This window comes from Paramacrobiotus metropolitanus, unplaced genomic scaffold (genome assembly GCF_019649055.1).
Source record: "Paramacrobiotus metropolitanus isolate TYO unplaced genomic scaffold, Prichtersi_v1.0 Parri_scaffold0000202, whole genome shotgun sequence".
In the NCBI taxonomy this organism is placed as follows: Eukaryota; Metazoa; Tardigrada; class Eutardigrada; order Parachela; family Macrobiotidae; genus Paramacrobiotus; species Paramacrobiotus metropolitanus.
In genome coordinates, this window is record NW_026570422.1 from 18,272 (window position 1) to 40,590 (window position 22,319).

At 43.0% G+C, this 22,319-nt stretch overlaps 5 protein-coding genes and 1 long non-coding RNA gene across 9 annotated transcripts; 4 read left to right on the top strand and 2 right to left on the bottom strand.

Annotated features, from left to right (window-relative positions):
• Nucleotides 1–89: 89 nt before the first annotated feature.
• LOC129600906 (uncharacterized) lies at nucleotides 90–1,941 on the bottom strand. The gene is made up of 3 exons (XM_055499575.1): nucleotides 1,256–1,941; nucleotides 631–782; nucleotides 90–555 (listed from the first exon to the last, which is right to left on the bottom strand). The coding sequence occupies exons 1-3, from the start codon at nucleotides 1,854–1,856 to the stop codon at nucleotides 385–387; spliced, it is 924 nt and encodes a 307-aa protein (XP_055355550.1). The 5' UTR covers nucleotides 1,857–1,941; the 3' UTR covers nucleotides 90–384.
• Nucleotides 1,942–1,997: 56 nt separating this feature from the next.
• Nucleotides 1,998–8,251, top strand: LOC129600892 (cullin-3-like). 2 transcript variants are annotated; one of them, XM_055499528.1, is made up of 15 exons: nucleotides 1,998–2,137; nucleotides 2,196–2,393; nucleotides 2,870–2,983; nucleotides 3,040–3,318; nucleotides 3,514–3,742; nucleotides 4,043–4,191; nucleotides 4,304–4,480; nucleotides 4,557–4,838; nucleotides 4,897–5,018; nucleotides 5,352–5,686; nucleotides 5,933–6,001; nucleotides 6,085–6,349; nucleotides 6,418–6,968; nucleotides 7,093–7,239; nucleotides 7,609–8,251. In XM_055499528.1, the coding sequence occupies exons 1-13, from the start codon at nucleotides 2,108–2,110 to the stop codon at nucleotides 6,440–6,442; spliced, it is 2,274 nt and encodes a 757-aa protein (XP_055355503.1). In that variant the 5' UTR covers nucleotides 1,998–2,107; the 3' UTR covers nucleotides 6,443–6,968; nucleotides 7,093–7,239; nucleotides 7,609–8,251. The 2 variants fall into 2 exon arrangements, with proteins under 2 accessions (XP_055355503.1, XP_055355504.1); XM_055499529.1 differs by lacking the exons at nucleotides 6,418–6,968; nucleotides 7,093–7,239; nucleotides 7,609–8,251 and having other exon boundaries at nucleotides 5,352–5,664; nucleotides 6,085–6,222.
• A 1,839-nt stretch (nucleotides 8,252–10,090) lies between these two features.
• LOC129600889 (EF-hand domain-containing protein 1-like) lies at nucleotides 10,091–13,411 on the top strand. Of its 2 annotated transcripts, XM_055499523.1 has the most exons (6): nucleotides 10,091–10,405; nucleotides 10,474–10,713; nucleotides 10,990–11,289; nucleotides 11,604–11,958; nucleotides 12,017–12,375; nucleotides 12,680–13,411. In XM_055499523.1, the coding sequence occupies exons 1-6, from the start codon at nucleotides 10,337–10,339 to the stop codon at nucleotides 13,334–13,336; spliced, it is 1,980 nt and encodes a 659-aa protein (XP_055355498.1). In that variant the 5' UTR covers nucleotides 10,091–10,336; the 3' UTR covers nucleotides 13,337–13,411. The 2 variants fall into 2 exon arrangements, with proteins under 2 accessions (XP_055355498.1, XP_055355499.1); XM_055499524.1 differs by lacking the exon at nucleotides 10,091–10,405 and having other exon boundaries at nucleotides 10,530–10,705.
• Nucleotides 13,412–13,805: 394 nt separating this feature from the next.
• LOC129600890 (calaxin-like) lies at nucleotides 13,806–17,135 on the top strand. Of its 2 annotated transcripts, none has more exons than XM_055499527.1 (8): nucleotides 13,806–14,240; nucleotides 15,121–15,261; nucleotides 15,332–15,357; nucleotides 15,424–15,502; nucleotides 15,676–15,803; nucleotides 15,926–16,060; nucleotides 16,136–16,236; nucleotides 16,733–17,135. In XM_055499527.1, exons 1-8 carry the CDS (start codon nucleotides 13,973–13,975, stop codon nucleotides 16,842–16,844), a joined length of 990 nt encoding a protein of 329 aa, XP_055355502.1. In that variant the 5' UTR covers nucleotides 13,806–13,972; the 3' UTR covers nucleotides 16,845–17,135. The 2 variants fall into 2 exon arrangements, with proteins under 2 accessions (XP_055355502.1, XP_055355500.1); XM_055499525.1 differs by having other exon boundaries at nucleotides 13,808–14,240; nucleotides 16,136–16,307.
• Nucleotides 14,616–19,614, bottom strand: LOC129600891 (uncharacterized). The gene is made up of 4 exons (XR_008692161.1): nucleotides 19,446–19,614; nucleotides 19,247–19,348; nucleotides 17,764–19,180; nucleotides 14,616–17,628 (listed from the first exon to the last, which is right to left on the bottom strand). It is a non-coding gene; the product is annotated as an uncharacterized LOC129600891 (long non-coding RNA).
• LOC129600887 (dynein regulatory complex protein 1-like) lies at nucleotides 17,383–22,292 on the top strand. The gene is made up of 13 exons (XM_055499522.1): nucleotides 17,383–18,000; nucleotides 18,090–18,183; nucleotides 18,244–18,459; nucleotides 18,516–18,737; nucleotides 18,812–18,898; nucleotides 19,076–19,198; nucleotides 19,265–19,404; nucleotides 19,478–19,612; nucleotides 20,246–20,392; nucleotides 20,538–20,952; nucleotides 21,252–21,502; nucleotides 21,618–21,773; nucleotides 21,856–22,292. The coding sequence occupies exons 1-13, from the start codon at nucleotides 17,771–17,773 to the stop codon at nucleotides 22,130–22,132; spliced, it is 2,493 nt and encodes an 830-aa protein (XP_055355497.1). The 5' UTR covers nucleotides 17,383–17,770; the 3' UTR covers nucleotides 22,133–22,292.
• Nucleotides 22,293–22,319: the final 27 nt, after the last annotated feature.

The window sequence follows — 22,319 nt, forward strand, 5'->3', positions numbered from 1 at the left end:
CGATTTGGCGATTGGTGTGTTAGCAACGACTATAGAATACTGTGACAGCAATGGGATGGATTATGAGATCGTCGAAACTATAACGCTTTAGTAAAATTTTTTTGAGCATTCTTATTAACCGCAGAAGTGCTACAAAATGAGAAAATTCCGGTACTGAAAGGAACGAAACTCTAATGCGACACACGTGCCATAGTCGTACAGATCCGCTATGCTGATTAAAACAATCAAACCAAACCGTTTCTGTGCCTTCAGCTGGCCTAAAGGAATTACCACAGAATTAAGAGATAGAAGTTCCAATAAAAATTGTGTTTTAAAAGAATTAGAACAACTTGCACTGCACCGTAAAGGCTAAACAATCAAAACCCAAATAAAGATTAGGCATTTCTACGCTGGTGGCGTCACTTCAATGACAGGAGGTGGTGCATCGCCAGCTGCCGGTAGGGCTGTCCCATCGGCCGGTGGTGGTACGGCTTCTACTTTTGCCGTGGCATGGGCATTGACACCGGTAAGTTTGCTGCCGCGCTTCGTATGTCCCGATTTGCCGGCCGTGCTTGTCTATAACAGAAAATCCCATTAATTTTAATATGTACCCCCAAATTTTCAACTGCATGTAAACAAGCGCAGACTGACCTTTGCTCCCTTCTTCTTACAACAACTACAACAGCTGCAACATCCATCGTCGTCGCTCTCCTCATCTACTTCCTCTTCTATGGCGTTAATTCCGGCATCACCCGCTGCGCCAGGAGTCTCCACGGACTTTTTACGGGTCTCTTCCACCAGTTCTGCAAAACAAACACCGCACTGAGATCAAATACCTTTAACGAGATGCAACAAGGAGAATTTGATTTTGATCATCTTCGATATGGCCGGAGCAGCCATAGGTATAACCTGCCAAACTTAATAATTACTGCCAATGATTAACTGACTCATCTCAGATCGGCTTACACTGCTCAATTCCTGTTTCGCAATTTGCGTGAATGAAGCTAGGTAAAGGTCAAAAAACTAACATTAGACAAAAAATTTCAGCGCATCGAACAATTGTAAACAATTAACGGGGCATTTGACGAAATCAAATTTTTGACTTGAGCAAATGAAAGAAAGTTTATAATAAATACCCTGGATCTTCAAAATCTTCAAATTACATTCATCTGTTCTGTTCTCGTTAATGAACAACAACTACTATTACAACTCCTATTATACAATTACTATTACGTTATTACAACCCTCACACAATTGGGCTGCCTTACTCACTTACCTTGGATCGTGACGTTTAACGCAGCGATATCCTTTTTCAACTGCTCCGTTTCCGCTTTAGCCCCGCCATCCTGCAGCTGCACCCTCTCCAGCGACGATTTAGCCATCTGCAGTGTCAAATCCTGCTGCGACTCCATTTGTTCCAACAACTGCATATTGGTGGCCAGCTTGGAGCGGGCCACCTCCAAGTCTGCTTCCAGCTTCTTCCGTCGCTCGCTTTTACCTTTGGTTTTGCCCTTCTTTTTCTTCTTCTTATCCTTGCCCGCCTCCGCCAACTGGTCCTCCAGATTCTTGCGCTCGTCATTCAATCCGGACAACTGTGACTGTGAGGCGTCAATCTGGTCATTGAGCAGCCGGTTGTTCTGTTCCGTGGCGCCCAGACTGGCGCGCAGACGATCCAGCGCCGCCTGAGCGTTAGCTGCTTCCGTGCGGGCATTGGTAAGCTCAGCGCCCCCATTGGGACCGCTGATGGAGTTGAGACTGGTGCCGAGATTCTGCTGGGCAAAGTATAATTTGGCGAGAACGGCAAAGAGAGCGATCACCGCAATCCCGATAAATGAGCCGCCGATTAGTCCGCCATACGTGGCTAAAAACGCTGGCATATCCGTTCAGATTAATCCGACACTTTACGCACACTTAAACAATCGCCAACATTTACAAGCATGTTGGACAGCGCACGCTGTATTCCCGCTTGTACACATGTCAGGCAAGCGCGTTGCTCGGCAATAGGGAGACGATAAACATCGATACTTAAGCATCGTAAGCGAGATTTTAAAGAGCACGAAGTGCTCATAATTATGCTGTAGAAGATGCGGTTCTTTATGACGTAGATAAGCCTTTTGATGCATTCACGATGCCCCATTTGCGGATTAAGCCGTTTCCCGTAAGAATGTAGATCTCGAAAGGAGCGTGGACTGCTAATGACCTTTGCATCTTGTTAGGCGCCAGTGGGGGTCCAGTACGCGGATGATACGTGGACGGTGCTGAGGACCGCCATCGAGGCGATACTGCAGAAGCAGCCCGTTGAAACCAATTTCGAAGACTTGTATAATCATGCCTACGGAATGTTCTTGCATAAACACGGTGGGATGGTGCAGGATAATCTGCGTAATGTCATCGCTGCGCACCTGGAGAGCCATGTAAGCAACTTACTCAATGTTAAGTTTGTGCTGCATCTCTTTTCAAAATAAAAATTAGCCGGAGCAAGCGCGCTCCATGTTTCCATGTTTAACGAGCCTGCTTCGTACTTGGATTCAAGAACATAGTTATAAAATATTTACAAGCCAGCAGGTGTTAGAATATGCAGCAGTTGAGAAAAAAAACTGAAAGAATGTTCAGTGCGGTAACGAATCTGCGTATGTATTTCTATCTAATTTTGAGATTTTTATCACTGACAATTTCCGGATTTCGATGTTTGTTCGGATTTTTGTAGCTGCGGTAGTAGCTAGAAATTTTAGAGCAACAAAGCAAAATCTTCCGCTTGAGAACAGCACTAGTACATGTGTTTTTGAAAGCTGACTGCAAAGTAATGGTAAAACAGTTCATTATATTGATCAGTTATAGTGCTATACTGTTTACAAACTCATGCCGTAATCTTCTTTCCAAACTGCTCCAGGTCCGCAACGAAGTGGCCCAGTGCGTGGATGCCACCTTCCTCACCACCGTCAAGCGCACCTGGGACGCTTTCTCCTCCGGGATGCAAATCCTGAAAGACATTTTCATGTACATGGTTCGTGCTGTCCCCGCATCGCAGTCAATCTGTCATTTCAGTATGGTCTACTACAGGATCGCAAAGTCGATGTCCAAGATACGAAGACTTCCGCCGTATACGCTATGGGATTGGGATTGTTCCGGGACACGGTGCTGCATTTCGGTCGGGTCAAGGAACGCCTGCTCAGCACTCTGCTGGAGCTGATCAACAAAGAGAGAAAGGGTGACAGCGTCGATCGGGAGACGATCAAGGGAATAACGGTCATGCTGATGGATCTGGGTGCGGGATCGCGGATTGTGTATGAAGAGGATTTCGAGCGAGATTTCCTCGCGGATTCGGCTGCGTACTTCCGAGTAAGTTTGCTTTGCCATTTGATACTATCTGTGTTCTTCATCAGACGAATTTTGAGTATTGGAGCAGCCTGACTCAGCAGCTCTGCGTAATCTTACTCTGTACTGTACACTTGCAAGTGCACATGAACGCTTTCGATTTTGAATTTTTCCATGGGAGAAACTGAGTGTTTACAAGCAATCGTTATTGTGTTGCAGTTGGAATCACAGAAATATTTTTCGGACAACAGTGCCACCGATTACATCAAAAACGTGGAAAAGTTGATCCAAAGCGAAGGAGAACGGACTATGAACTGCTTGGATCCCTCGACGAAAACCGGCGTAGACAGACTGATTGATACCGAGCTAATCGAGAAGCACGTTGAGACCATCATCAATATGCCGGTCGGTGGGGTTGTGTCCCTCATTCAAAACCGTAATTTTACAGGTAAACCAACTTGTTATGTGCGCCGTGTAAACTGCACCGTCTAAAGCGTATGCCGGCGAATACGTGGGTGCATGTACTAGTACATGAACTGGGCGCAATAGGTAATATGCATAACATTATTTTAACTGAAATTGTGTTCGTCTTGTATATACAAATTTTACTTCATAAATTTTATTGTTGTTTAATTTTTCTTAAGTTTTACGTAAGTAATATAATTTTGCAGCATTGCGCATATTCCGTTTGCATTCCAATAAAAAATACCAGATTGGAAAGTAGAACAATGTACACCGGTCTCTGCAGAGATGACGGCAATGTACAAAATCCTCAACCGTATCAACGAAGGCATTCCTAAACTGCTAACACCCATGAGTCAATATCTACGCCAGCAGGGAACCGCTCTGATGTCTGACAGCACCGGCACTACAAAAACTCCTGTCCAGCTAATTCAGGTGAGCATCGCTTTCGACAGTATACAAAGGTTTGAAGCGGTTACTATCTGTACCGAACACTGTACGAACCAAAAACGCTGGTCAAATTCCCAATGTTATTTGTGATGCACAGGCTTTATTGGATCTAAAGCGCGAATACGATCTCTTTTTGGAGAAATCTTTCAAAAAGGATCCTCGTCTGCGTAAGATGATCGCCACGGATTTTGAATACTTCTTTAACCTCAACAAAAAGTCCCCGGAACTCTTGACTTTATTTATTGACGAACAACTGCGGAATGCCAGTAAGAACGTAAGATTGTAGTTTTGGGAAACAACCAGAAAGGTTACACTCAGATCATATTTAACATAAACCGCCTATGTTGTAGGTACTAACGGAGCAGCAGCTTAACACTGTCCTGGAGCAATCCATGGTCCTCTTCCGTTATCTGCATGATCGTGACCTTTTTGAACGATATTATAAGCACTTCCTAGCGCGGCGCTTGTTGAACGCCCGCGGGCAGGCGGAAGAGGCGGAGAAGACCATGTTGACGAAACTACGTAATGAGGCCGGGTACAGCTATACATCGAAACTGGAGGGAATGTACCGCGATATACTGTTGTCGGGGACGTGCAATGATAAGTTCCAGGATCACTGCTTTCAGAACAATGTAAGGTAGTGTAAAATGACAGGTCACGCTTTCGGCAGTACGTCACCGTCTGTTGTAGATTGCTACGTCGGTTGAGTTGAACGTACAAGTTCTGACAACGGGATTCTGGCCGATGCCGCCGTCACCGGCACCGATTAACCTGCCCTGGGAAGCGCAGAAGACATTTTTGGAGTTCCGAAAGTAAGAAACCTTTACGGTATTGCATGTTTTGGCTTCAGTTCCTAATTCTTTTAAAGCAGTACTGATTTGAGAAGAGTAAATAATGTCATGCGAAGCCTTTAAGAATTGGTTTTTATCAGACTAATTAATGGATTAGTTTTCTTTTTTACCGTATGCAATCAGTATTAGTTTTAAAAAACTAAGTTTGCGTCATTTTTTATTTTCCAAAATTCGAAGTATCGTGTATGTATATTGTGAATTTTTATGGCAAACGATGCTTCAAAAATAATACAAGCTTTTTTTTAATCGTAATTGTTTACACTCTACGTCTGAGTTATATTTTTTCCGTAATAGACTGTACCTGGATATGCACAACGGTCGCCAACTCAATCTGCAGAATAACCTCGGTACAGCGGAAATCGCTGCGGAATTCTACGGTCCGCCGGCTATCAACGATCAGCCACCGGCCGTCACTGGTGCCACCGGGCAGACTGTTCGCAAGTACATGCTGCAAGTGACAACCTACCAGATGGTGGTGCTCATGTTATTCAACAAACAGCCGGAGTGGTCTTACCAGGACATGGCGACAGCCACAAACATCCCCGAAAAGGATCTCAAGAGGGCCATTGCATCGCTGTGTACCAGCAGGATGCGGCTGTTAATAAAGGTGGGCGCTGGGAAACTACCAGGTACAGTTCCAGATTAAGTCAATAAAATTCAAAACACATACAAATACAGTATAAAAAGTAAACCAAGAATAGAAATTACTTTGACTAGACCAGTCAACTGCTCTGTCTTCTTCGCATAGGGTAAAAAGAACTAATATAAACTTATTAATTTTATAACGTTTCCACATAAGTAACGTTTTCTAAGAGTAACGCTTTCTTAGGATCACGAACATTCAAACTTGGTTAAATCTGTTGCGGTTTTTGCAGAAAGCGGGCATCGATTTGCTGTTAACGACAGCTTTTACTCTCAGCTATTCCGTGTAAAGGTCAACACAGGTATAAATAACATCTTTCACGGTGGATTTATGGTAATTTTACCAGTGCTTACATAACAGTCACACTGAATGTCGCGATTACAGGCGGAAAGACGGAGTCGCGCGAGGACACCTCCCATGAGGAGACCAGCAAGGAGGCGCGTGAAAAGCAGGAAAGTGATCGCCGCCACGAAGTGGACGCCGCCGTGATTCGCATCATGAAGGGCCACCGGCAGATGGATGATGCGGATCTCATTGCCGAACTACACAATGCACTGCTTCACCGTTTTACGCCCACCATGGATATGATCAAGAAGAGCATTGATGGACTCATCGCCAGGGAATTCATTGTGCGAGCAGAGGACAACCGGTACAGCACATTGTGTTAAAACTGTACCGTTGTGTGGCTTCCCGTTAAAGTCACCATGTCTTCTGCAGGACAATACTGCGGTACATCGCGTGAGCGGGAGACGGCGTTCTCATGCCAGTCGAACATTCGTTTTCGTTCTGAACCGAAATGGGGAAATATTGGCACAGCTGAACTAGTACTCGGCACGGTGAACAAGGCTAATCTTCTTTTCCAAATTTTATTGAAGCTGCTGAAACCAGTGCTGGTGCCATTTGTGATATGTGCTTCTAGTTTTTGTTATCTGCTTCAGTTCAGAAAAACTAAAATTCAGAACTTTAGCTAGTAAATACTCAAAAGGCGATTTTGCGGAAGATGTTTATCAGTGCACCTTTTCTCTCCAGTGGGTTGTCAGGAGACAACATACTTATTAGAAGTTTTCTGCCCATAAATATATGTACTGATGACGATCACGGTAAAGTTCTTGCTGCTTTTCGTGGCAGTATTCGGAATTCGGAAACTGTCATATTAAACCACCGATAACCACAGAAAATATGGTCGTACTAACGAATACATGTGTGGCGAATGTTAGCTCCAAAAGTCTATCTGGAAGTACTCATCGTCTTAGCTTTAAGCCAATGCAGTAAGTCGTGGCTGCATAACTTCAGCCCTGGATTTCTTGTGTACTCATACCGATGCAAAACGTTAACGATTCCCCGCGTGGCTTCCTAACCGCATTTTTTAACATTTACTCGCTGTTTCTGAAGGCGTAGGCATTAAGTGCTATGGATGTAAGGAAGAGAGCTGTTGGATGCTGTCAGCTAATAAAGGCACTCACAATCTGCAGTACGCTTCCGCTGATGAGCGGAAGGACTGCCCGACTGCGCAACTCTGCATAAAACTGCGATTCACAGGTGACTAATTTGAATTAATTGTGCTATGAAAATGGGAGACGAAGCTTGAGAGGACGAAGCGGAAGACAAAAAAGCCCGCACCGAACGGAACGCCACATAAAAATACTTTAGTCGAAAAAATTACTAAGCGCAACAAGATTTTAGCAGTTCAACTGTCAGGCAGATAAGAATGAAATTCACTTTGTCCACTTTGGTTGCGTAAACGAATGAACGGTTGATTCGCAATCTCTTACAACTCGATTTCGCTTGGGCTGAAAGTTCACGCCTTAAGAATTCATTTTGCAGATGAGTAGTAATAATACAAATGTGCTGTCTGAGTATTTTAGGTCACTCTATTAAGTAACGTGACACTAATTTTCTGTTCAATAGATCCGTTCGAAAGCCATGCGGATCCGTTTTACATTTTTGAATGCCTTTTTAACCCGGAATATCCGACTTGCGACAGCATAACCAAAGTCTGGACAACCACATTTGGGCGGAGCGTTAAGTGTCATGCATGCGCGACAGACTACTGCAATAACGAAACGTTGGGAACGGAGGAGAATCCCGGTTTGCCAGGCGATGCCAAATCAGCTGGCCCACATGTACACCCGGAAACCAGCCTGCTCATACTCATCCCAATGTTAATCCTTTCTACGGCCAATATACATCTGTCAACGATAATACGTGGAGCTGTCGTGCAGAAATGGCTACCTAATAATTTCTTTGGACATTCACATTTGTATGACGCTTTGTATTGGATAAATGCCAGCGCACTCTTTCTATACTCTAAAGTGGCATTCTGCTGAAACTTTTATCTTGGCACTGCCAGTAATGCTGTGGGCAGGACTGCTGATCTGTCCACTTCGAACGAGCACAGTAGTAAAATAGAATGACCAATGAAATCGCTGTATGATTGTTACAGCTGCGATTTTTCGCTTTGCTCTGCGCAGTGTGTCGTGTTTGTGATAAAAGATGGCAGCGGCACCTGCCACTGGCAACTGCCACCGGCAGTGGCACATGCCACCACGTGTTCTGGCAAGCGATAAAAGGTAGCAGTTGCCACAAATCAGGAGTGCTCGCATAAAGTTATTTTGGCACGCCAGTTAAAATAAGAACTTAACCGGATTAGCTCCAAAACAGGTGGAAATCGTTTGGCTTTTATTCTTTTATTAGAAATCTTTTATTCGGGCTACAGATTGTCATCAAACAAAGCATAAAAGTGCTTGGGAATATGCGAAAGTGTAGGTTTTCGCGCGGATATACGAATTGGTAATTTGGTACCGTGTATCAGGCCACTTCCCTTAATAATTAGAACTGCTACCTACATAAACGTATACTGAGCTGAGCGTTGTAAGCAAACTTTTTACTATTTAACAGCATAATCTATTGCAAAAAACCTGAACCGTAAAATATATCCTAGAAAGCCGGGGGCTGAAAAGACTTCCGAAAACCTTAGCAAGCACAAGAAACCTGAAAAATCTGTTAAAATAAGCGAATCTAACCAAAGAGTCGAAGAAAACTTCCAAACCCAAAATAAACGAACTGGATGGAAACACCAAATAAAACCAAACAGTATAATAGCGGTACGGCAGTCGAAACCAGCCTTGTTACGATAACCAGCATGGCAGCATCAGCGCCACTAAGAGTGCCAGCACCGCTGCCGCTACGACCACGAGAACCACTATCCGTAACTATCTGTAGAATCATTTTTTTCAGTTTTCGGAAGCTTTTTAGTTTTTTTGCTTTTTAGTTTTTGAGTTTATTACGTTTTTTCGGTTACTTAAATGTGTAAGGCCGTTTAAATGCGTTTTATATTTTATCAGAATATTAAAATTAATTGTTTTTATGAGCAATGCGGTTTTTATATTTCTCAAACCATATAACCGAGTACATTGGCTGATCCAAATTTAGAGAAATCGGACAGTTTTGCAGAAAAAAACTAAGTTTTACCGTTTCCGGCAACTGCCACCTTTTATCGCTTGCCAGAACGCGCAGTGGCAACTGCCACTGCCGGTGGCAATCGCCAGTGGCAGGTGCCACTGCCACCTTTTATCCCCTGCCGTTTGTGTTTTCAGTAAGTGGCAAAATGTGCTCAGATCTAACGAAAGCCAACTGAGTGAATGGTTGATGAAAAGGTGCCCAGCCACAACGATGACCGTGAAAGTGGCATTAGACGAAAACCCGACGAATAATCCCGACAATCGTTAAAACTGGCAACGCTAAACTTAATAAAGTCTGCGCTGTAAATTTATAGACGTAAGGTCACGATAAACTTGCGAACACTCGTAAAGAATAAAGTACAGCATGTTTCGGCAACAGGATACGTACTCAAAGTACTCGTATGAAATTATAGCAAACCGCGTAGATACGCGGGGTCTTTACAGATCCTAGAGCAGTAGACATTTTCCACCGCCGATCTTTCAAAAGTGCGTCACCCTTTGCAAAACGAAGACACGGATGATGATTGTTTGCAGATCAGACATATACCGGACCACCAGACAACTTTTACGAATGCAAAGATCTGCTGCGCAGCTGTCGTAGTCCGAATAACCAAGCAGGGCAAACCATGCGAGAGATGTATATGTGCACGGAATGTAGGACCGATCTTTACAATATTCCAGGAATGGAGGTACTTCCTCAACACACAAGTGAGACAACCCGATACTGCCGACAGTAAGTACTTAATCGTGTTACTTCAGGCACGTTTGATCATACACTGGATCCGTGCCTTTGGATTAAATTTGTTGCCTCTTGTCGTACGTAGATTTGTTGAACGAACCGTGTACCGTGTTTAAAAGACAGGCGTTAGCATGCTAATATGCTAATACCATGGCAACATATTGAGTGGGTGTCTCAGCCGGAAGGGGAATTTACTCGGCGAGGAGCTCAGGAGCACGTAAAATTCATGCACTATGTTTTCTTTATGTGCAATGTAATTCTCTGTCATGATAAAAACTTCAGTTTACAGTACTTCCAAATTCATGTGGATTGGAAGGCTAAGGAAAGTTTTGCGCTGTTTACGCCTATCATGCTATCTTAATTTGCTAGCTTCGTTTTAGATGTTCTGTAGGATAGAATATAAGATTTCATTTTCTGTCAGCGTTACTACATCATAATGACTGCACCGCAATTAGTGGCACCATCGTTTGCTCTCGGCTACACTAACGATTACCTGCGCACCAAAGTATGGAAGACAATCGTCGTTTAAACTGCAGTGTTTCTGCATTGTCTAAACACAGTTTTTGTGTGTAGGAGCGACATGGTTATACCCGTGCGCAGTCCCTCAGTGTTCCTGGTTGTGTGCGCTCCAGCCGCCCTTCGGGCGCATTTAATGTGGACGAACCTCGATTGGATTCTGATCAGTTTGGCGATCTCATTAAAACGGGATGCCTCCATCCGGAGTTCTACACGACGCCAACGCAACGTGCAACCAACCTGACATTGGCAGATGAGAAGAAGCTCCTGCAGGATCGCAACGCCGAAAGTGCGCCAGTTAGTATCTTTTTTACGGGCGGACTTTACTTTTATTAACAACGATCAGTTTCCTATTGCACAACGATTAAACTCATTAGCGCTTTGATTTAAAATATACATAACAATTTATAGGACACTTGGCATATAAAAACTTGAACGCGGTGCTTGTTTCTGCACTATTAAACTGCACCCCACGTTATTAGCATTATTGTACATAGCTGCTCAAAAATCTGTTTGAAGTTGTTACTGTTGAGCTAACCAAAGGCAAATTTGCTTCTTGATGTTTTACCACAGGTGTTGAGGTTCTTCGCCTACCGTGTGGATGTTGTACAGCAGGAGAATCCGTTTCTGAAGCTGAACCATCGGGTGCGCCAGTTCACAGTGTACTACTACACGGAGGATAACTCCATCCGAGTGTATGAAAATCCACAAGTTAATGCCGGCTTTGAGCAAGGAGTATGTTTGCGAAGAGCGCGCTACTACATGCCCGGCCCGGAGCGTGTATTCTGGCACTGGAGCAATCTGGATATCGGTGTGGACCTGGATCTCAGCGGACATCAGTTCCACCTTTACGACTGCGATGATTATACAAGGGTATGGTCACTAAGGTGCACTGGCATTTTAAGTTTTGTCGCTAAATCGATTATGAAAACAACGTAAGTTTGTGTCCAGTGGCGATCTCTTGGATCTATTCCAATGTTTCGCGATGTCGGATATTAGCAGCAGAGAATCGACACATGCCGCCACTATGTTCGTTGTGTCGTTCAGTGATGATTCGCGCCTAAATGTTTGCGTTTTCTGACGAGTGCGCTGTAGTTTGCCGTGCGAGCACTTCATATAGCTCTCTGGGATTGTAGAATCTCATTCCCACCAAAGTATGCAACTTATCGAACTTATTGTTTCTTCAGTACTATTATCTTTACAATGGATCAACAATCGGTCCCCCCGAAAAACTCCCGGACGATCCATATCTTCAGTACAGAGATTTTGCTGCGCGACCACATACCATTCCATCGGACAAGCCAGACATTCCACCGCTCAGCCGTTTCCTTCAGTACGACGGGAAAGTCCTGACTTTCGAGGTCATCATGGACGAGACCATGTTCAAAGCCGGTGATGTCCGCAAGATGTGCCTCAAATACTATATATACGATGACACCATGGAATTAACAATGCGACCCGCGAAGAACTCCGGCTACGATCCCGTACGGACCATCATCAAGCGCCAGAAAATCCCGAAGAACTTCTACAAGGACCTTGTTCGTAGGCACGCAGCGGTACTTCACTTCAACATCGCATAAAGTTTGATTCGTTTTTATAGCGGAGATCGGGGATAAGACAACACCGGAATGTTACACGTGGAAGGACCTGAAAGCGGGGCAAACGCTGTTGTTGTTCGGGAGAAAGGTCACTATTTGTGATTGTGATGAGGCAACAAAGGAGTGGTACAAGGCAAAACTGGGGCACATGGAGTTTCCCAAAGTCCATCCGGATGAGCTGTTGCCGCAGCAGCCGGAGTTGAATAAGCATCGGCATAGCGAATGGCATCCGATGCACCGGCAAGGCGGCTTCGAAGACAGTATGCAGAACTGTCTGAGTCTCAATCCACAGCCTCCCAAGAAAAACGATCTGCAGGCCATCGTTTACGATAAGGAAGTTCTCCGTTACGAAGCGCGACTGGTAAGCGATGCATAACAGAAAATAAGGGCATTACATAGTTAAGAAAACTTAGCGTGTGGTTTGCTGCTTACTTGTTAGCGCTTTGAACTCCCTCAGTGGCTTACGAATCAGCGAAAACTGGATATTGCGAAATACCTAACTTCAAATTTGTTCGACAGATTTGTCCTTAATTTATTGATTTATTTTATTGACTTTGGTTACTTGCTTCTTTATTTTACATTTTAGTTGTGGTATGAAGCTTCCTCAAATTGCGCTCGCTCAAACATCTATAAAGCGATACTTTCTAACTGTGCTCTTGTTAAAGGTCACCCAGGAGCCGGATGATCGGTCGCGACGTTTCGTCTTCTCTTACTTCGTCGGCGATGGAACCGTGATGATTATGGAGCAGTCTGTCGCCTCTATCAGTTCCGTCAAGCAGACATTCTTGTCGCGACGAAAACTGATCAAGGAAGGCACATCCAACCCACCCGAGTATTACACCGAGCAGGACTTCACTATTGGATCCGTGCACTTCATCTGCGGACGCTATTTCCAAATTGTTAACTGTGATGAACACGTGGTTAACTTTGCCTTGAGCCAGCCGGGAATGTATACTCCCGAGCAGATTGATCAGTTTCGCAGAGCGGTGGACAGCGGGAAAGCGGCAGTTAGAGAGGATGTGTATGTGGCAACCGGCGAGGTTGAGAGGGATGTTGCTGAAGCGTTGAACAAGCTGAACCGCTGGTACAACCTCGATCACCAACGGATCTACCGACTGTTTTTGGAAAACGATGTCGATAAGACTGGAAAGATTAATAAAGAGATATTGAGTAAAATCTGTTACGGTCTCGGGATTTCATGTGAGGATGATATAATTAAGGGCATGCTGCAGAAAGTTGGCAAGACCGAAGATGAGTCGTTCGAATTTGTGCGATTTCTTCATGGCGTCAATATGCTGCACCGATTTGTAGGGTCCGCTTAATGTACTCCATTCTAAAGCGTTTTTTGGAGATTTTTGGAGATTGGAGACATTGGGTAAAATAAACTTGGGCAGTAGCGCCGGATATCGTTCGTCGTGTTCCGATTTCGCAATTTTCAGCATAATAGTATCCAGCATTTATTAATGATATTTTAAATGGACAGTAATTTGACCATCCAGCATCCAAATCTCATATGACGTTATTACAAATTTATAGCTTGATTTATAACTCCCATTAGGAACAGAAGACCTTGTCTGCAAATGCAACTGACGAAACAACAAACGAAAACTAATGGTAGCACCATGAACAGCACAGTAAGCACTTACTGTACGGGTAAGTACAGTAAGAACAGCACAGTGAGTACTATACTTACCTAAGCTCGTACTTCAACGTGTGGTGTAGCATTACGGCCGTGCTGCCACGCTGAGTCGCTGACTTACCCCTATGAAACGGCACCAGTAAGCAGCAGTACGTTGGTTACAATTACTTGTTGGGTATTTGCTAAAGTGAATAATAATTAATAATTAATTAATAAGTAATAGTTAATAATAATTAAAGATAACGATGCAGGCATGATGCAGTTTTACATGTGCCTTCTTTGAAATAGCTGAAGTAGTTCGAGAGTTTTAAAATCTTGCATGATGGATAAGGACAAGACTACATCGACGAACCTGCTCAGCCAGGGAGTGACCCTGGATGATTTTTGGATGTTAAGCAAGAAACCGTACCTGACAAAGGACGGCGTATATAAGAAGCCTGAGCATGGCGAAAACGACGCACTGGCACCTCAGAACCTGAAGCTTTATCCTACGGAGGAGGACGAAGAGAGACGACAGCCGCCGCGGCTAGTTATTTTGAAGAGCGAAGTAGATCGTTTCATCGACAGCTTCTATCCGCACTCGGAACGTAAGTTCATGCGTAGATCTTTGAAGTTTGAATGTGAGATACAGTAAGTCAGAATTATGGTAGCTTAACCGCTTTCATTAACTTAAAGACACTTTCCAGAAAGTGTCGCTTTCCGAAAGAACCGCCTCTATACGCAATGCAAAATGTTTTATAAGGTTTGTTATGAGTTAAATTTGTTAGGAATTTTCTGTTTCAGTTATGTTACTTATGACTTATACAGCTTGAATTACAGCTTAAACAATTTCTTTTAAATGTGTATCAAGCTTATTAAATTTCTGGTTGGCTTACTTAAAATGGTTTGTTGCATATACGGGAATGGACTTCTGGCAAATTTTCAGCGGAATTATTCTGCTTGACAATTTAAGCTGGGTGATTTAAATGTTTTCGGGGTTCTCAAGTGTTGACACTGATTTCTCCCTCAGTTTTAGCAAGACAGTAGGCACATTTCACTTTACAGGCGGATTTAAAACTGGCTCATGTTTAGAATAAATTATGTAAAAACACTTTTTACCAAATGCATCATATTATCCACATATTTTAGCCTTGACATTTATGGATTATGCCTTCCTGATTTTTCTACTCTGCTGCGAAGCACAATGGCTTTATCATCCACTCCATTCGTTCCTAATGGGCAGTGGATAATTAATGTATAAAAAGAGCGTGTTAACTAACACATACAACCTAGAGTAGGCGTAAAGAGATTTTAATTTCGGAAAGTTTGCCGAAACTATTCCGTGAACATTTTTTATGAAACTCTGCCGACCTCCAATGTATTCTTGCTACATGACTGTGCGATGTTTACGCATTATGCCGTACGGTTCGTATGAAAAATCACAGAAAGGATGGCCGGTATAAATGCTACAGCTATTTTTCTTTGCAGTTCAGAAGAACGAAACTAGAGCGTTAGTAGATTTGTTCTTCGAACACGCTAAAAAGCCTAAGGGATACATGACGAAGACGCAATTCAAGCGCTTTATTTTTGGGACTCTGGACATGTATGACGCATTTCTTTGTGAACGCAGTAGGTACATGTTCACAACTGGTAAATCTATTCTTAATACAAGCGGTAACAGTAATTATTGTTTTTTCAGTGTTCATTATTTTTGACAAAAATAAGGTACATCGCACTAGTGGCAGTCCTATGCAGCCATTGTTGAAATCCATGTTCCAGCGAATTTTCTAGGATGAGTTAATCGACTATCAGGAGTGGACTCATGGAATGCACACGATTTTAGTGGGATCCATTCACGAACAAATGAAATGTATGTTCAACAGCAAAGTAGGATAAGGCGGTACAGAGAATAACTAAATACTTTATGTACGACCGCTTGTGATAAATTTACTTTCCACTGAAATAATTTATAAAGAGACGCACTACACGAAATAAGTAATTTATTGATAAGTGATTAAAAGTTACATTGTAATTGCTTTATAGATTGCTTTTTGGCGTACGATCTGCGCGGAAAAGGTCAGCTGGAATCTGAAGACATTAAGTTTTGGATCAAGCGGAGCTATTATAACCTGAACCCGATGACTGACAGCCAAAAAGCCGAATTTTACGAGGTCTGGTACGGTAACCGGCATACGTTTGCTGAGTTTTGAACGCTAGCGCATAGCGCCGCATACAGAGGTTACCCCAGGAAAACCATTTCGCTACTATTATTAATTTCCCTGTTTATTACTAGGACATTTATCGTTTAATCATGAATCGCATTGCCCACCAGAAGGATGACTACATAACCTTCAAAAAGTACCGCACAGCTGTCTGTGATAATCCGTCACTGATGCAGCTAATCGGGGCGGTTCTACCCGATCCAGAGGTAAAGGCATATGACAGATTAAAAGTGCAGTGATCTTTCTCTTTTTGGTACTGTTTAACAATTTCTTGTTATCAGATTGTCTGGAAAGTCAACGATATGCTCTTTCCGCGTTTCTTCCGCTCGCAGCATCTAATGCTGTTTCCACGTGGTGATGTGCCTACCGACCGCGGAATCAAGTATGACCCCAGCCGTCTAATGAAACGCTTCCCACAGCCGGAAGTCTGTTATCCACCCAATTTTATTAAAGGTCACTTCACAGAGTTATTGTTGTTAAATATATGAATTTTATAAAAACTGATTTTATTAAACCTTATTTATTATAATTATTAATGACTTATTAAAGTGCAAAACATTCTTATCCTTTGGCGTCACAAATCTGAGATCAAAACTTTGTCATTACTCAGCACTGAAAGCGGCCTTTGTATCCTTAAAAGTTTCTGAAGTTCCTGAACAATGCAGATACACCAATTTTGCGAACACAAAAACTTTATGATTTATTTCTGCTTCGTGACTTGTTGATTTATTACTCTCCTAATCATTTTTATTTTACGAGTAAGTCAATTATTTTATGTTGCTCTAGTCGCATTTAAATACTTACTATTTTGCAATCTCTGAGAACTAACACTCTTTCAACCTTTTACCGGCGCAAGTGAATAGTTTTGTGTGTTAAAGGCCCCGATGGGAAGCCGGTGCCACGAGGAAAATTTCCATACGCCAAGGAAGAATATCTGCAAACGTCAGGGAAAGATGCAAAGGATCCAAAAGCACCAGCAAAGGAGAATAAGCCAGAAGTAGCGGCAAAGCCACCGGAAAAGGCCGACGGTGGAAAAGGCACTCCGAAAGATGAGAAAAAGAAATGAATAAAAACAAGCAATTAGGCTATGTTTCTTGATTATCACAGCCATTATTGCGAACTATAAGAACAGCTATGATCTTTTAGGAAATTTTCCGATGTCTGTTAACTGTTAAATAAAGAAACTCGCAAGAAAATATACGAATAATACCGTTGTTTCTCTGTTTGAGCATTCAGTGCAAGGTACTGTATCGTTCCAATGCAATAAAAGTAAAAACTGTTTTATTAATAATTCTGTGAACTTTCACCGGACACTCGGGTCGCTAACACCAAGCATTTGATCTGCTATGGGCTGCAAATATTAACCACTCGACAAAGGAATTGGTTACGCGTCACACGTGTGACGGTGATGGTGCGTACCAAAATTCTGGACTTACTAGCCCTCATACAGTAGGAGTTGGCAGTTTTTCCAGCCTCCTACCACTCAGCCAGACTTTGAGCTGTTACTTGGTAACGACGGAGCACCTGCGAAACAAAAAGCAAAAGCAACGAGCTTGGTGATTTTATGCAAATTGCATACGAGTACTGCACATATAATGTACCAGCAATACTGTACAAGTTGCTTTATGTTAAGCCTCAAAGTACTGCTCATAATGAGGAATAATACAACGTTTTATTTTCTCCGATTCTCAGTATCACATCCACCCATAATCTAAGTCACTTCTACAGCGCTTGCTTTCCTTGAGTCCACAGCAAATTTGTTCGATTGGATTATCTATGAAAGATGTAAGCTTACATTTTGGAACAGACAGCGTCACTTTTAATTTGGATCTGCAGATGGTGGCCATACTTATAATGCGTGCTAAGTTTGCTGTTAAACTATAAGAAGTGCACCAGAAAAGGACCCTACCATTTGTATGGATCACGAAGCAGATTTGCGAGTTAAAGATGGCGATGGTCCTGCATCACAAGCCCATCTGGATGCAATCTTTGGCCAGTTTCAAGATAAGGATCCTATTTTGGATTTTCCCAAATTTCAGAATGCACAGCCTGTTAAAAGAGGATCTGGCATCTTGTCGAATGTTCGCGAAGAACGCATCATGGCTCGGCGCAAGCGGTTGGAGCAACGTCTGGCTCGCCAAGATCAGTGCGTTCGACAATTACGATCGCTTCAACCTTTTGTATTTATGTTGCTTTCCTATAAAGAGCATAGTGCACCTCGCTCTGTGGTTGCAGAAAGTCTAACACGGAGGAACAGATCGAAGATCAGCACGAAGAGAAAAAGACAGCCAGGATGCCATCCTTTGCACCAGTGGCGGAAAGCGCAAAGGTCACTTCATAAACCCGCTTGTATATGCAGCGTTCTCTAGGCAAAAGTTTCCTATGACAGAACTTCCGGAGAAACGTTGCGAAACAAGAAGACGTCCTCCATGGTTTCGTTAAAACTGTATGCCACCGTCGAATCCAGCGACGTCGTGCCGTTCGCCAACATCTCGCCTTATTAGAGCAACGCATCAAGGAGAATAAAGCCTTAAGCTCCCAACGAATGCAAGCCAAATTCCGGAAGTATTCTGAAATCGGTCATAAAACGTTGGCACTGGATGAAGTAAGTTACAATCAATCATTACAATCGGAGGAGTTATTCTTATTCGTTGATGATAGTTGGTGATGCTCCTAGAAAAATATCGGAAATACGGTCAAGAGCTGGTCAAATCGAAACAATCGTTTGTCGAGGAGATTGAAGATGAACTGAAAAGCCTGGATGATAATTTTACTCGCATACTGCGAACATATCAGAGGGACATTGATGGAGTTAGGAAGAAGGCTTGGGAGTTTTGCACGAAGCTGGCGGCATTTGGAAGGAAAGAAATTTACGAATTAAACGTAACTACGTGAAACTTCTGGAGAATTAGAATCGCTTCCTAATTATATTATGTAATGCAACCAATATCTTGCAGAAAATTGTGATCGGGATTGAACACGACTACACAAGGAAGGTTAACGGCCTGTGGGAACAAGGTTACGCCCAAGTCAGAGCGAAAGATGTAAGACCAAGTAGGTATTACATTTTATACGGTATCTCATAACCATCATGTTAACTGCTGTATATTTTCGTTAATTCCATCTTGTGCATAATTATTTGGGCTGTGAAGTTAGCGGTGGAAGTATTTTGGCTAATTTTGCCAGAAACGGAAGTTAATACAGTATGTGAAATTTCATAGGATGCGATTACTGTCCAAAGGGAAGAGTTACTAGACGAAATACTGGGCAACATGAAGGTCCTCCGCACAGCGAAACTGGATGCTTATATGGATGTAAAGATGATCCTGGATAACGACATTGTCGTAAGTGAAAACCCAAACGATATGTCACTTCTAGGTGAAGGAACGTACATGTTTGCCGTTTTGCAGTTAATGACGGAGCAACTGCAGAACATGCGAGCCAGCTTCCTGGTTAATGCTGAGAAGCTGGATTACAATTTGGAAATTCTCCAACTGCGCGAAGAGGAATCGATGAAAACCAAGAATAAACAGAAACGCATCATCACAAAGTATGGAATATACTCATAGTTTATAATGATCGATATTCTACCTGTAATAATGGTTCAAAGATATCGTTAATAGGATTCAAGATGAATTAGCGCGTGCAACCAATGAATTACGATCAGCGGAGAAGCGAACCCGTGCAAAATTAGTTAAGTACAAGAACCACTACATTGAACAAACGAAAGAGCTGATTCAAATGCACGAAACGCATGAGTAAGTGTTGTTGTTGTTGAGCGCTTGTACCGTTGTACGCATCAATAATAACCGGTATACACGCGACACGCATCCGATAAACGGTGCAAAGTGCACCGGCGGTTATGTAAGCCGGCAGCACGGTGCTCGTGTTGAGCGTAAAAATATCAATTGATTTTCACGGCATATGCGAGATAGCCGAGTTGGTAGCACTTATGGCTGTAAGTCGACAGACTCCGCGTTCGAGCCCCCATCTTGGCTCATTTTCCGTGAGTTCAAACCAACCTGAGGACGTAGAACCAACCTAGCCAGCCGATGTAAAAGTCATTTCAAAACCGGCTTTAATAAGTGTAGTTGGGTGCGATTCCCGACATCTCGCTTACTTTTTATCCAATTACTAAATGTGCTATTAGGTTAGAGACATTTTTTGGCTTAACTTTTAAAGTAAAACCAATAGACTTGTCAAAAATTTTGGCGCTGATCTATGGCTTTTTTCGTGCGTTTAACTTTTTGAATCAACGTGTTCTTGAAATAATTGTACTTTGCACTTGATAGTGAACTGCACGAATTTGCATACGGTAGTTAAAACGAAGCTGAAATTTAAAGAAAAATTAACTGATGTTGGCGGTAACATTTACATGACTGCCCTTACAGAGAATCAGTTGGAAAAGAATGGGCCATGTTTCGGGATTGCTGGATATCCAATGAACTTGCAATACGAGACACATTCCGAAGCCTGGTGCTTATTGATCGCTTCATCACTGAAGAAGTGTGCAATCGCACATGGTCACCGCCACCTTTGTACGTTTCAGCAACCCCTGTTTAAGCAGTAAACTCATTCATACTTCATAGTGACTAGTTAGTGATTGTTATTGTTTCGCGGACACACAAAAGCAATAGACCTGTAGGTTATTTTACCACCGAAAAACAATTTTTTATTGTGTAGATTCTTTCTCTCCCACATCGGACCAATTCACGCTCCACGATGGCGGCAGCTGCTGGCTACGTGGAGCAGCTACTACGAGCAACTCCAGGCGCAAGCGTGCGCAACCACCGAGCCCATGATCTCCCATGAAACGGCGTATGTCTATCAGTTGCATAAGCAATGCTGGAACATTCTCAATACCAAAAGCAAACGGCTCAGCATGTTCCGGTCGCTGTCGCTGGTGCGCCGGTTCCACTCTCCTGGCACCAACCTGCAGAATAAGATGAGCAGTGTGCAGAAAGCAGCGGTGGCATTGCCGTCACATATCCTCGGCCCGGTATTGCGCTGGATTCTTAACCATCTGGATTTCTTCAACGAGGACTACACGATGGACGTGATGAATCAGCTGCACTGGCAGGACAAATTTTGTTTCCAGGTATGACTAGTGTTACTCTTATTCGTGACGGTTGTTTTTACAAATGTGGTTGTAACCTTCAAGCGTTTCGTAACCGCATACAGTATCTTTAAAGTAGTTTTTCTCAACTAACTAGCACTCTTGAATGCCATAAGTCTCATCCATTAAGAAATATTTAATATCTTGTCAGTAAAATAGTATGAGTTTACAAATTGCTTACGGTAATATTAGTAATCTTTTGTAATCGAAATTTTGCACATGTAATATACGCGTGCTAATTAAGCAGATGGACGATACATATTATGGTCTTGTGGCTACAGGTGGAAGCTTTCCTTAACGAGTTCAAGGATTTGCATTATGAAGATCTGTGTGAGTTGGCCATGTTCTTTCTGCGCTTCAGCCGGTACGCAAATGCCAAGCAGGCCCGCAACGAAGTTGTGGATGTCAATGGCCCCGAAGTGCAGGACATGCTCAGGAACGTAACCGAAGAAGAATTACGCGACGCCAGGATCGAGTTCAATGATGTCTTCGTGGCACTGGCAGCGTTCATGGATTACAAGGAAACCAAAGTGTATGTATCTGCAGCTGCATCGCTTCCTTTAACAAATTTCAGCTTTCGTTTTCATTTTGATTCTACACGTACTTTTAATTCGGTCGGTAATAACACAGCGTTTTTACTACTGCAGAGTCCATGCAGTAGATTATAATCTTGTGAAGGCGAAAGGTAAAGGTCGCGATCCATCAGCCGATAAAGAATACCTGGCGCAGTACTTAACGGCATTCGATTTGGAGAAGAAGGCCATCGAATGGGAGCAGCTGATGTATGGAATTCGCAAGGAAGCGTAAGTGACTTCATGGCACATAAAAAGCACGTGACTTTTAAAATGGCATGTGTGAATATTCAGCTTTCTGATGTTTATGCAGACAAATTTCGGACAACAAATTGAAATTAGCCACGCAAACCCGGCTCTTGCGAGAGCGGAATCAGCGCCTCAAGCAAATCATGCACACCCAGCTGTCGATTAATCTGCAGCCGAGTCCCCATGACGATTATTCCAAGTTCATCTTTCCCCCGTTGTGGTCCAAGATGGACGAGGTAGCGCGTGAGCTCAGCTTGGAAGTGTCGAAAAAGCCGCATCCTGTGCCGAGATTTAAGCCCCACCGGCGCGTGTCTTTTGACAACTTAGCCATCAAAATGTGAATTCTTTAGCAGTTTCTTAGTAACTTTATTTAGCTGCTTTTTGATAACGTTGACCTAACTGTTTGGAAGATTGTTATCACAAAAGCGAAACTGGTAGTTTTCGACTTTTCGTGGAAGATCTGCACAAGCGGCGCATATCGAAACAGTAAAAACGGATGACAACCGGCAACATGAGCTTATTTCTTTT

Bases quoted from the DNA above. Each gene is read 5' to 3' on its own strand.
- LOC129600906 (XM_055499575.1), bottom strand. From the start codon at position 1,856: ATGCCAGCGTTTTTAGCCACGTATGGCGGACTAATCGGCGGCTCATTT. The intron at 783-1,255 runs GTAAGTGAGTAA...TTTGTTTTGCAG, and splicing joins GTTAAACGTCACGATCCAAG to AACTGGTGGAAGAGACCCGT. The intron at 556-630 runs GTCAGTCTGCGC...TTTCTGTTATAG, and splicing joins GTAAGAAGAAGGGAGCAAAG to ACAAGCACGGCCGGCAAATC.
- LOC129600890 (XM_055499525.1), top strand. From the start codon at position 13,973: ATGATGGATAAGGACAAGACTACATCGACGAACCTGCTCAGCCAGGGA. The intron at 15,262-15,331 runs GTAGGTACATGT...TTGTTTTTTCAG, and splicing joins CGCATTTCTTTGTGAACGCA to TGTTCATTATTTTTGACAAA. The intron at 15,503-15,675 runs GTATGTTCAACA...ATTGCTTTATAG, and splicing joins CATTCACGAACAAATGAAAT to ATTGCTTTTTGGCGTACGAT.
- LOC129600889 (XM_055499523.1), top strand. From the start codon at position 10,337: ATGACTGCACCGCAATTAGTGGCACCATCGTTTGCTCTCGGCTACACT. The intron at 11,290-11,603 runs GTATGGTCACTA...TTGTTTCTTCAG, and splicing joins ACTGCGATGATTATACAAGG to TACTATTATCTTTACAATGG. The intron at 11,959-12,016 runs GTAGGCACGCAG...TCGTTTTTATAG, and splicing joins CTTCTACAAGGACCTTGTTC to CGGAGATCGGGGATAAGACA.
- LOC129600887 (XM_055499522.1), top strand. From the start codon at position 17,771: ATGGATCACGAAGCAGATTTGCGAGTTAAAGATGGCGATGGTCCTGCA. The intron at 21,503-21,617 runs GTATGTATCTGC...TTACTACTGCAG, and splicing joins GATTACAAGGAAACCAAAGT to AGTCCATGCAGTAGATTATA. The intron at 21,774-21,855 runs GTAAGTGACTTC...ATGTTTATGCAG, and splicing joins TATGGAATTCGCAAGGAAGC to ACAAATTTCGGACAACAAAT.
- LOC129600892 (XM_055499528.1), top strand. From the start codon at position 2,108: ATGCCCCATTTGCGGATTAAGCCGTTTCCC. The intron at 2,138-2,195 runs GTAAGAATGTAG...GCATCTTGTTAG, and splicing joins TGCGGATTAAGCCGTTTCCC to GCGCCAGTGGGGGTCCAGTA. The intron at 2,394-2,869 runs GTAAGCAACTTA...AAACTGCTCCAG, and splicing joins CTGCGCACCTGGAGAGCCAT to GTCCGCAACGAAGTGGCCCA.